The sequence below is a fragment of the Musa acuminata genome, chromosome BXJ3-11 (genome assembly GCF_036884655.1).
Source record: "Musa acuminata AAA Group cultivar baxijiao chromosome BXJ3-11, Cavendish_Baxijiao_AAA, whole genome shotgun sequence".
Lineage (NCBI taxonomy): Eukaryota > Viridiplantae > Streptophyta > Magnoliopsida > Zingiberales > Musaceae > Musa > Musa acuminata.
This window is the reverse complement of record NC_088359.1, coordinates 16,244,957-16,258,172: the sequence shown is the minus strand read 5'-3', so window position 1 is coordinate 16,258,172 and position 13,216 is coordinate 16,244,957. Positions and strand designations below refer to the sequence as shown.

Sequence of the window (13,216 nt, the reverse complement as noted above, 5' to 3'; positions counted from 1 at the left end):
CAACGACTAAAAGAGTTTGTGCAAGGGCTCATAGAGGCGAGGGAATTGATGACCTGAAAAGTTCGGTATTCATACAATGGCTTTATATATAGACGACGAATTGTCTGTGGCCATCCCAAGGTGATCGAAATTCGACGTAATGGACAAAGAAAATTTTATCTTTTGCATGAGGAAAGTATGCATGAAAGAAGTATGTGAAGATGAATGTTGCTCCAACGAAACAAGTTAGTTTCCAAGAGGATAAGCCCAAATTTTTGACAAATGCTTCTTGTGCAATGGACCACACACATTGAAGGAGATGCCTTTAAGAAGCATGCCTTACCAATCTCTCTTCCAAGCCGAAAGACAAGGGTCGCAAAGATAAATGCTCTATAAAGCTCGTAAGAAGCCAAAATCAAGCTACAGTGAGGAGTCATCACAAGATCTCATAGGAGGTGATATATCGATGGACACGTCGTGAGATCAAGTCGGGAAGCTACTGAAGACTGCCAAAGATGAAGGCATGCATCGAGCCGATGAGGTGAACATCGAGCTTTATGGAGGGCCGACCCACGTAACGAAGGACCATGAGGGCTATAATTATCTCACTACAAATTGAGTCTCGATATAGATACCAAGGCAAGGAGGCCCGACTCAACTTGCATAGATGAAATTGGAGTCAAAAGGCTTTGGCATAGGGCAAGACAAAGGTGGGAACTATTGAAGAATATGTTAATGTGTTATCATTCGAGTTATCGCAAAAAAGCATATCCACAAGCCATGATCAACTTTTGGTAACCACCTAATAGCTATAGTCTAAAACATGTTAAAACAACATGAGTCTAGTCTCTTAGCTAGTGACCAGATAAATTGGGAGGATAATTTAGTTGTCTGATGAATTAATCATACATTAATGTCTTTTTCTTTTCATTTTACTAGGAGATTCCAAGGCACATCTCTAGAGTGAAAAAAAAAAAAAACCTCAAATACGATGCATGGTAAATTAGTAGCCCTACACTTGGATGCATTGATCGCTTTCTTTCCTTTCCCAACACTTTCCTCATTATTACTTAAAGATATTGAATTGGCATTATCACTGTATCTTCGATATCTCCTTAATCCTAAAAATCTTTAATTAGCATAAATTTTCGCTTGGCAATGGAAGATCAATTAATCTATGGAAGACTAATGGCTTGAACCCTCCTTTTAAGATTTCCATACTAGAAATCCTAAGATCACAATCACCTTTGGCTTGTGCCAACATGGTTTTTGGTTGAACTTTTAAGGCATTATTTGAACCTCATTCTTGGGCCCTTATATCACATTCAGTTGTTTTCCTTTATTTATGGAAAAAAATGGGCAAGTTAAATTGCTTGGTTTAGATGATAGAATCTTTGGGATAGAGCTTGAATGGTTTTTTGTGCCCTCCATCTACCTTGATTTTGAGGTGACTTATGTCCAATTCCCATGGCCATCTAGCTTCATTCCCTGTCTTGTTGATCTGTATGATGATTTACAAAGGAGTGAAATAACAAAGTTTTTCAGAGAAACATCCTCACCAGGGCCTTAGAGTAGTTTTCTAACTTCAAAAGGATCCTACTTACATTAGCAGTTGGGAATCCAAAAATTTGACACATTTACTGGATTGTCTTTTAGTTATTGCAATTGGATTGGGAAGGCTCTCCTGCCTTCATTATTTCTATATTTTTCCTTTTTTTTCTTTTTACTTTTCTTTTGACGTTTTTTTTCCTTTCCACCCTGTACTTATTTTACTAGCTTTATGAAATATGAATGTAGCTTGTAGTCTTTGTCAAAAAAAGATAAATGCACCATCCATACAACTCAACCTTACTCCTAGGGACAGCACATATTGTTGCTACCAATATAACCAGTCAAGATCCAACATATGCTATTCGAGGATTTGTCATCTAGTTACTCAGATATAGTTGACTCCCAATAATATGAACCTTATTACTAAATGATCACTAACTTGCTAATCCTGTCAATATTACAGATTAACTCAAGGATTTTCCAAAAACATAATACAAAATAGGCAAACATAAATGAAATATGGTCACTATAATATGTAAATGGCTCTCATCCAATTCACAGAATCTTCCTTATAATCTGTAAACTGTAATCCAAGATTTCCTTTTAAAAGCTGGAAAACTTGTGTATAATAAAGCAGTACCTTCAAACAGATTGGACAGTAGTTTCCTTTCACAAACAATCTACCACAAGCATCACAACAGGTATAGCCTAAAAACCACCTGCAGATCATTGATCCATGTTAGAGTAGGAATGATGCCAATAAAACAGACTAGTTTCAGAGCTTGTGGTTCAACTTAATAGTGTATAAAATATCTCAGAAGACTACAGCATCATAATGAGGGCCATGTGGTTCAACCATGTGGCATATAGAATATATCTCAAACAACTACACCAAAATATCACAACCTTGTTGATCAACTATGTAGTGTAGAAAATAGCTCAGACAACTGCAGCAACTTAATCATGCGAAATGCAGTTTGGTATTTGAACTACCTTGTGCTAAGACCACTTCCTGAAACGGTGGACCCACAGCTGTGACATCTTGTGTGCTTTGGACACAAGTAAGGTCCACGGCTCACATTCTGCAAGTTAAATTGTTGACACAATACTTGAAATGCAGAAAACTATGCATTATCCAGAAATCAGTCATATAACACACCTTGTGTGGTGGGTGCTGACAGTAGCAATGATAAGCGCCATCGCACCTTTTACAATACATCAGTTTATTGGGATCACCAGTTCTTCGGCAGACCTGGGTAAAAGAGAATCAGGAACTGATATAACCATCAACTCAAGCACGGACGATAACAAGGAACATGACAAAAATGAGCATATGACATCAAACAAAAGACACCTAGCAGAATGGAATAAAGGCAACAGGTTTCACTATCTTAAGGTCAACACCGGATGGTTTTTCTGTTGTGTAAAGTTGGTCACAATTTTCTAAAGAACGTTTTTGAAGCAGAAGAGAATGTTAAGAACTAGAATATTGATGCTTTTCACTATCAGTTTTGCAACTAAACCACATGGTTTCAACTTTCAACACAACATACAAATAAATACTCCTATATATTGAAATAAGAACAGTTTGTTATTCTGGCATTGAATTATTTTTCTAAGATTACCTGGAGAGTCGGAACTTCATTACAAGCACTCATGAACATTATAGGCTTATGTCACCCATGGAACATCATGTTTGATTTACACACCACACAGAAGCTCAAGTTTGTTGCAGAAAAAAGTAAATCATGGTATTAATATTTTTCCAAAATTGATGTGGAATCTAGACATTCATGTTAGCATGGATAAGAGTCAAAACTAACTAAAGCAAATAAGTGGAGTTCCATTCCATGCCAAGTAGCACAGAGCCACAGACAAAGCTTGAACAATAAAGAGCAATATCATATTGCAAGTACCATAGCAACAGGATTGGCACAAGATAAGAAGTTGATTCTCTGTTCTACTGAGCTATATTATTATTATTTACTATATGTAGTCATATTTATTCACTTTTCAAGGAAAAAAAATGCATTAGTAACATAGTCAAGAGTCGAGGATATTTATCATCACTAAAATATCATCTTTATCAAACTTCTTGACCCTCATCTCTGACTGGATTTTCAAAAGCAAAGAGGGATATCAGATGACTACAGATAGATAACAGGCCTATATATTTTATCCTGAGGCCAACTGGCATTAACCTTAATGCCTGCACTGCAGGAACATAAATAATCATTCTTGATGAAGTTGGAACTGTTGTCATGGGACACTGAAGGAGACCAACAGCAGATCACTTGGAATCCATATGACCTCTAATTCTCACTAAGTATGCTGCCAGCATGACCATGTTGACATGGTATCAGCAAAGGACGTGCCAACAGCACATATCATGCCCATAACCAACAGGCCCAGGACATGCTGATGATACTCGAGTGCATTTGAGCTTCTGAAAACTTCCAGTCAATGATGCTTGAAACACGATTTGGCATTTTTAAACCACCACAAGCTTACTCTTCCTCCAAAGTCAAGCTACCATTAATAATCAACATCACAACTATGCCCTTATGGCAAGTATCTTTCGCGATGCTACTTACAGCCTGCACACAACATGTCAGGTTCTTGGAGCCAGATTACGATAGCATGATTATAAGCCTAAATCCCACCAATCATGGGTTCATGAGTTAAACAATACAAACTAATTTATACTTTCTAGAAGGAAACCTTTAAAAATATATGCCATTATCCTGGAGCAGATTTATTCAAAATATAAATTTCACATTGGATTTCTTGCCCATTCATAACCCATAACTAGTAAATTACTCCTGTCCCATTGTGCAACTATTTCATTGATAAAAAGATATCACTTTCGGTGGTATCAGGCTATCAGCTATCATGTACAAGAAATAGCACGTATCATCATTGAAAATGATTAAAAATATTAATTTCTTTCCATTTTAATTGCTTCCTGAAAACAAAAGTGCATGAATATACATGCACTTTTCTAATACATAACTATTAATTAAACCACAGTTACCCTGAAACAATTTTCCCTCTTAAATGCAAATTCCTCCAAGAGCAGAAGGGCAGCCCAAGACAGTCTGCCATAACTGCCATGTCTAGGATGGGTTACTCCTACAAGCAAAAAGGCTGCTTTTGAAATTGAACCCTTGACATCCGGGTAATAAGGAAACAACTCATCATGGCATTAAGATTCACCCTCAAAGGACATAATTAATAAAAATATATTTTGCACCTGAGATGCACCTTTAATCATGGATTAGGAAGGAAATCATGGTAAAAAGTTCACATGGTGATAATTAGGTGGGTGTCGGCCACCATTTGACTCCATCATATCACAAACTTAGCTAGAATTGTCTAACTTATGAGGCACCCAAGCTGACTTCTACCCACAAGGATCAGCCTAGGTTTCCACCCCTTGCGGTCCCAAAGGATCTGCAAAAGAAGAACAGAATTAGTTGAAGAAGCAAACGACAAACACAAGGTCATCTTTGTCTGGAAGGCACACGTTACAAATAATTGAAAGTAATAAGAACTAAATTAGCCTTGAAAAGGCAGTCCCAAATCCAAACGTATTAGGGTCCCGAGTTGTCAAAGAGTTTGACGAAGTCTCACACTTCTACGAATATATCACTTATGGCCTCACGAGTTGTTGAAGCTCTCCAACTACTGTACCAAAGTCCTAATCGGCCCAGTGCCAACTGTGCAGTTCTAGAGTGCTGAGATAGCTAACGTTTTTTCCACCAACAACAATACTGAAAATCAGTAGTCGTGGCACAAGCAAAATGGGTTGTTTTGGCCAGTTTCAGTCCAGGAATGTTGACAGTCAACGGAATGTTCTGCAGACTACATTTACAGTCGAAAACAAGCAAATTACATGCAAAATGAGACTGCTCAGCTACCATATGCCTCGTTATTCACAGTTGTACACAAGAAAAAAGGTGATGACAAACAAAACACAGATTGCTCGAGTGACGAAGGTCCTGCATTGCAGGCTTGCAGTGGCTGTCCATGACAGTCTGTCAATTCAGATTAAACATAACATTTGCAATCTAGATCGCTAGAATTCAGGGGACAACAGAAGAATGCATGAATATGACATATGCTCAAATGACACCCTGGGGACTGCCAAGAACAATATATTTATGTCTGGAAATCTCTGCAATTATCTAGCCATTGCATTGCAATGGTCACTTGTAAACTAAATTTTCCACGGTCTCACTACTAAGTGCATCTGTTTTAATAGTCATCCAATGAAAAATAACTAAAAGTTAGCATTCTGGGTCCAACTGAAAATTGCCAAAATTAACTTAAAATACACTTAACAAACCAAACATGAAGTCCATTGAATTCATCCAATGTTTCATACATAAGCACCTGAGACGAATAGTCGCATTATAGAGCAGACGATGGATGATATGATAAAAATTGTTCCTAAAGTAATAGGAGACAGTGTCAAACATAACTTGACAACATAACGTTTGTTGGACATTGTCAGCAGCATAGAATCAACATCAACATCTAACATGTCAAAGAATAAAAAAATATCCACCACATAGCAGATTTTGTGCATCAATAACAGTATCCAAAATTCCAAATCAACTTCCATGCTATTCAGCATGTCAAGGTTGTCGCCAAATAAAGGATGCATTAAGATTAGCATTCTATAAAATCAATTATCAAATTCATCAAACAGCAGCCAAGAGAAACTGAATTACTTTTTCTAAGCAAGCTTTAGCAATCGAATTAGTTGTCTCTACCAACATTCCTGCAGTGGTAGACCTTGTTCTGTATATTTGAAGAGGAAAATAGACTAACATCTATAGACAACATAATTTCACAAGAAGTCCCTACACTATATCCCGACAAATGAAGTCTAAGTAAAAAGGTCCAAGCACGAGCACAAATGTCTCCTAGAATTCTAGTAACTTCTTTGTAAAGTTCTAACTCTTTATTCAGAAAGGCATGCTGTGACCAACATAGACCAGCAAAAGCAAGTACCTCACAGATGCGGCACGCAGGGCAAGACCACAAACTCCAATGAAATAGATCTGCAGGAAAAGACATGTTTAGTAATGAAATCTTCGGGGAAAATATTTCTATTGTGTAGCCTTGAATTGTGAGTAGAAACCTCTATGTTCAACCAATGTTTTCAAGCAACTTCTGTGGTATTTCCTGTTGCATGATTTGCACAATAGCATCTTCATAGCTTTCTCACTTCCCTCAATTTCCCCAGAGAAACAAATACGGCACATGACCTTGACGGTAGAAACCCCTTGATCATCCCTAGCAAGATTGCTAGTTGCCTCTCCTAGTAACTCCTGGGATAATTCAAATTACTTTATCCACTGCTTTTCTTTACAGCAGATTAAAAGAAATACTTACTAAAACATTTTACTACAACATGAGCTATTTCATTTCCACATAGTTCAGGAGTAAGAGAATCCAAATTAATGGCTGTCCTTGTGCTGGTGAACAGGAGTACAGAGGTACATACAATATAGTCTACACACCTTTTAAAAACCATTCAGTTGGTTATACAAACACAAGAAATTAATTCTGAAACAAGGGAATGTGTGTTACACCACTAAATAGGCAATGAGACAAGATATATCCTCTAACAAAAAGTACTGAAATAATAGAGCTAAGATGGGAGCCATGTAAAGTTAAACAAATCATGAAGGAACATCAAGAATTCATAGAGATGACACAAGATCATGTCTAAAGGAAGTTGACTAAACAGCATAGCAATTGTACTTGGTGCTGTGCAATACTAAGAGGTTCAGAAGAAAAGTTCAGAAATGGACGTTCCACGATTACTAAGGTAGTGTCAGGTCACCAAGTTCTTGGAAACCAAAATTTAAATAATATCTATTATTGCGTTGCAATTCAGGCAATAACAGAACGCATTGGGTCAATACCACAAGAGAGACGACATTGTATAATTCCAAGTTTCAGAAAAATAAAGTGAGCAATAAAGTATATGTTTGGCTAGCAAAAGTGCTTGACCAGAATTCCAATCAATAAGTGACTGATTGTTCATAGATTTAATTACACCACAATAGTCTAAATTGACTCATATAAATTACAAGATCTAACACAATCAGCATAGTGCCACATGTTTGAGACAATATATTTCTAAAGCAACAACCACTGAAGCAATACTCAGATATCAACATTTAGGAGGCCTATAATATGGAGGTATAAAACAAACCCTTAAACCCCAAAAAGAAAATGGAAGCCACTTTAATTGATTTCCTTTTGCTTTCATATGTCTAAATGTTTCTCACTACTAAGTCAAATCATCAGAAATAACAGCACCTAGAACAATCAGTTGGGAATTATTTTGGTGATGTAAACAATATAGATCGCAGCAATGCAATGACAAAAGCACTTCCAAAACAATTGGTATGTGACTAAAGATCCTGACTCTCAGAAAGTCACAATCTCCTAGTTAGCAATGTTAACCTGTAAAGTTCTATTAAATTTAATATCAGCAACCACCTTTCTTTCTTACTTTAAATAAATAAAACATATTGCTAGCATCATGCCTTGAAAAACCTTCAGTTTCCCAGTCATCAACACGATCATGGGGGTGATATCACTGCCATTGGAACCCATTTCCCAATAGCAAATCAAAAGTAAAGCAACAGCTTTCCCAAATTCAAAAAAGAAACCAAACAATATCATGAATCTTTCCACCCAATTTGCTAAGGTAATATCAACTCCATACCTTGACAGGTACGTAAATTAAGCAAACAACTTTCTCAAATGTGTATGACAGTAGAAGAATCTCTCAGTAATCTGTAAAGTGAATTGCCTGTGACAGTAACCAAAACAAAATTTACCTGATAGCTTAGAAGCTTAATACTTTAACTAGTTGGCAAGCGGGAAAATTTAGGCCACTTTGCAGCACATACCTATGGTACTTGTCTAAACTGGTGGATGATATAGTGGTGCACACTACGGAGAACAAAGCTCCCCCCTGTGGTAATAAATAAGTGAAATTCTGAAATGATTGGATAGGAGGCACAAACCAAGACCATACAGAAAGTCTGCATTTATAGGAGTCCAAATTATACCCTTTAAGCAAGAACAACCCAAATCTTTCTTACATCATACCAAGAGCAAGCTGTGCCATTAATAGTCTCACTATTGTTTGGCTCTTCTGTGATGCATACAATTAATATAGTTACACGTTGACATGTAAAAAAACAATGGTTGATTTTAACTGGGCCGATAAACATTGCCTTTTCATCTGTAACATAATATGATGATGACATAGAACTATTCACCAAAAATTAGAAAAGATTTGGGTGAAAGCTAAACTGGAAGGCATGTTATTAGTATTAAAAATTGATCAAGTTATGACATCAAGTAAACAAATAAATTTCCACAGGATATGGCCATTATCTTACCAAGTCCGAGATCTTTTACTAGAATAACATATTCATGGCATTCAGCTACGAACTGACACTACAAACTCTGGCAAGAACAATTCTGATGATGAGAAAGAAGTGACACAAAATGGATCAGTAACAGTAACATCCTTTTCCCCCTTCTAAAAATCTATTTCAACCATTGTCAAGGTTTGATATAAAAAAGGTGGTGCCTAGAGCACAGAATTGGTTTGTGGTTGTTTGTTCAAACAAAAAGTTAAAATAAAATGGTTAACTAATCAACGATTTGCATAATATCACTTCCTTCATCAATGGTTAACTAGAAAAACTTGCATAAATTATCCTACATCCATCATGGAGGTGATTTAAACAACTATTGAGACTTCAATTACAATCAACAGAGATATATAGGAAACCGTACAAGATGAGAAAAAACATCTTCACCAAATTCGATATCAAAAAATTTGTATACCTGAAAGCAATAGAGAAGAAAATTAACCTTCAACTATGGGTCGAATCCAGAAACACTTAAAGTGAAGATATAGACATGAATTCTAGAATAGCAAGAATCCTGGTGAAACATTCCAAGATATTATCCCCCAAATCTACCAAGGCCAACAAGCCAACCACTAAACTCCTAAAGAAAGCCTCGTCATGAGACGCAAGAAGGGCACTCACCGCAGTACCCCCAGCCTCCAACCTCCGGACATAGTCCTCTGCCGCCAGGGAAGCAGCCAGCGCCTGTCGCTGCAGCAACGCCCGCTTCACCTCGTCGCCTACGCCGGCGCCCCTGTCGTCCACGGCCGCGGAGGGCACGGCAACGGCCGGCGACACGCGAGGCACCCATACCTGGACCGTCTCCTCCTCCTCCCTCTCGGCGGCGTCTGGCCGGACGGTCCACGGGTCACTCAAGAACTCCTCGAGCGCGTCGATCTCATCCAAGAACGCGCCCTTCCCCGCCTCCCCGCGCAGCCCCGCCGGGAATCCGAGCTCGCAGTCGCAAATCCGCCGGCTGCGGACCAAAGAAAGGGATTCGTCACCCCACAACCAAACGAGAGCGAACGAAAGGGAAGGAGAGAGGGAGAGGGGGAAAGAGAAGTATTACCAAGTGATGGGGCAAGCGATGTGGAAAGCCATTTAGATCGGATGAGATGTTGGGGTTTAAAAGGGGGAGGGGTTTCGCTCCTGTGATCGATTTGAAAAAGAATTAGAGCGAGGTGGGAATTGGGCGATAATAAAAATAATAATAAGCCCGAGGGGAAATATATGGGATTATTGCGAAGCGAGAGGGAAGGGGCGGGCGAAGTGAACCAGGGCCAAGAGAAGACAGGGAAGAGGGGCGGAGAGAAGCGATATATATATCTATATATAACATATATATAACGTTACATGTATTAGGTTACATGATGTATTCGTATTCGGCTATTAGTTGCGGTGGGAATTTTAGGTGTCCACTCCTGTTACCGTCACCCTCCAGGGAGTGGGTCCAAACTAAGAAAAAAAAACCCCGCCCAATGGTGCAGAAGGAACACGATCGGTGTATTGGAGTGGGCCATTTACGAGTCGTCGATGCTCGGAGTCCATCCATGCCGTCCACTTGGCATGACCGCCAGTAATGCGAGTTTCGGATTCATTCGGGTTGTGTTTCTACGTTTCAAATTGTACCTGAATTATAGATGGATGTACTCTTGGCCCCCACAATAAAAGTTTTTTAAAATAGCGGATCAGCAGCAGGTAAAACACGAGGCATGTGTCTTTTATAAGATGGCTGAGGAAGTGCCGGGAGTCCATCTTAGCCGTCCATTGGACCGATCAGCGACAGTTGTGGCCCCATTCGTGTTGCGTCATAAAGAGGAACATAGGAAATGATTGATCCCTTAAGATTTAGCTCAGTCGGAACTGCAGGTAAAGGTAGAAAAAATAGATAATTAAGTAGTTTTATTTGGTGGTTTGAAGGATACATATGTAGTATAAATTTCATTTGTTTGTAATATGGGATAATTAACATAATATTTAAGTGGGAAAAATTAAGTGGTTTCTCTCCAACTATAAACTCATTATAAATTGGAGATTTTCTAATGGTTTCACCTGTAGTATGTAAGTCGATTTTTCATTTGTATAATTCGAAAATTCCATAATAATTCTCCTTTTACTTTTGTCCTAATATTCATAAACTGATATACTCAATAATTTTAATTCATGGTAAAAAAACAAAATATTTGGTACACTTTAATTACGGTCCTTTTAATCGAATTTAAAAATATAAAAAATGCCTCTTTAAAATAAATTTGAAAATTCATAAGCAAGTTATATAAAAATTGTTGGTTTTCAAATATCCAACAATTTTTCCCTCCTAATATTTGAATAAAAAAAGGATATGTCTGCCCGAATAATGTAAATTATCTACTTGGCACTTTAACCTAAACCATTGTATTATTTGATGACATGATGATCTTCATGGATTTTGATGATATCAAATATATATTTTACGGTAATGAAAAGCAAAGCATTCGCAAGATGTGAAGTGTCCACGGCACGAACTTCTCCAAGAGAACGAGGAGTTCAAATATTACCTGTTCTAAATTTATGCTTGTGAGATCATTTAAGGTTTTGTCCTTCACAAGCACATAAGTGATGTTTATTTTCCTGCAATTATAAATGATTGTAAATATAGTTTGCGATGATCGAGGAGTCCAAATATTACCTGCTAAAGTTTATGCTTGTGAGAGCATTTAAGGTATTGTCCTTCGTAAGCACGTAAGAGATGTTTATTTACCTGCAATTATAAATGATTGTGATTGTAGTTACTGGACAAGTACAAACGTTTGCAACAAGTTATTCATTTCCCTGAAAAAACAAATTTCTGATTTTTATTCATTTCCCTGATGTTTATTCACCTGTGCCTTGTTATCTTTTACCGTATTGACTATCGACCTCGACGCTTTTACCTTATTGCTTTCGTCCTTCATTCCTTATTTTTTATTATTTTATCTCATTGCCCCTCATTCTTTATTGTTGTAACCCCTCACTATCGTTCAATCACTAAGCAGAGCAGCATGGAGAGGTATAGGTGACATCTCACGTGGTGGGTCATGCAGGAGAGAAGTGAGGGGAAGCCTTGTGTAGTGGAAATAGATACTAAGGACGATGGCAATATCTCCATTTGTATGGCAAAGGTGAAAGAAGAGCCTCATGAAGCTTGCGAGGATAGCAATGAGATAGTGAGATTTTCATAGGTAGGGTGAAAGCACGTGAGAATGATGGTAAGATAGCAAAGATTATGATAGGACGTCAATGGGTAGAGTGATGGGGTCTTATTATTAGGTGGAGGCAACGAGGGATATTTACAAGATAAAAAAAATAAGAGACATTATTTGAAAAAAAAAAAAAAAGAGGCATCTTAAGAGAAAAGAAAAAAATAGTTTTTTTTAAATCACCCATAGATTTAATGCTATTATTATAGTTACAAATTAAGAGATGACAACCCCTTACTTCATATAATAATTAAAATAATAATTTTATTAAAGACAATCCCTCAATTACTAATCATATTCTTATTTCTCATGATTTTTTTATTATTATTAGTTTATACAATCCATTTCATTTGTAGGTTAATCATCTATATGAGTATCGTTATCAGAACCTTAACTATGTCTTTTCCTGATCATCAAGATGATTAGGAGGAGGAGAAAAAAAAAAGAGAAGGGGAACAAAAAAAAGGAGTATATAGAAGAAGTTTAAAAGGTGTTAAAATTAAATGATGACATTTCTAGAAGGTGTCTTAAGAATATTACAAATAATTAAATTAAAAATATAAATATAAATAATAAAAATCTCTCCTTTTATATCGTCAGCTATTGAATTTATAGACAGAGTTCTGGAATGAGATCAACGGAGTTAAAAAAAAAAATACTGCTCAAGTTGGAACGTATCGTAAGTGAGATATAGTAGAGAAATGATATAAAAAAATAGAAAATTCCTTTTATAATGTTTGAATAAGAATGACCAGCCATTAAAGAAGATATTCCAGATCTGAAAGGTTACAACAATTATTCTTTTTTTTAATATGTTCCTTTTTAATCCGATGATTATGTGACATGTGAGACACTGTAACTCATCGGACTTTGCATATTAGCATCTTACATGATCATTTATTGGACTCCGTCGAATTAGCATCTTATATGACTCTTCATTTCTTACGTCCAGGGGTAAATTTCTTTTTCTAGGTCACGAATCATAATAATGTTTCTCTAATACCAATATCATTA

The 13,216-nt window shown here is 37.0% G+C and overlaps 1 protein-coding gene across 4 annotated transcripts in view; it reads right to left on the bottom strand.

Moving 5' to 3' along the window:
- LOC103974954 (uncharacterized) overlaps positions 1 to 10,283 on the bottom strand; it is a 45,324-nt gene extending 35,041 nt beyond the window's left edge. For 2 of the 4 annotated variants that reach the window (XM_065175320.1, XM_065175321.1), the window contains exons 1-7: positions 10,054 to 10,283; positions 9,627 to 9,960; positions 6,680 to 6,869; positions 6,550 to 6,599; positions 2,690 to 2,782; positions 2,524 to 2,612; positions 2,171 to 2,249 (exon numbers count right to left, since the gene is read on the bottom strand). In XM_065175320.1, the coding sequence (XP_065031392.1) occupies positions 2,171 to 2,249; positions 2,524 to 2,612; positions 2,690 to 2,782; positions 6,550 to 6,599; positions 6,680 to 6,869; positions 9,627 to 9,960; positions 10,054 to 10,085 (867 nt within the window). In that variant the 5' untranslated portion in view covers positions 10,086 to 10,283. Of the gene's footprint in view, positions 1 to 2,170; positions 2,250 to 2,523; positions 2,613 to 2,689; positions 2,783 to 6,549; positions 6,600 to 6,679; positions 6,870 to 8,281; positions 8,369 to 8,468; positions 8,534 to 9,626; positions 9,961 to 10,053 lie in introns of those variants that run through there. The other 2 variants (XM_065175322.1, XM_065175323.1) reach the window with 2 other exon arrangements.
- Positions 10,284 to 13,216: the final 2,933 nt, after the last annotated feature.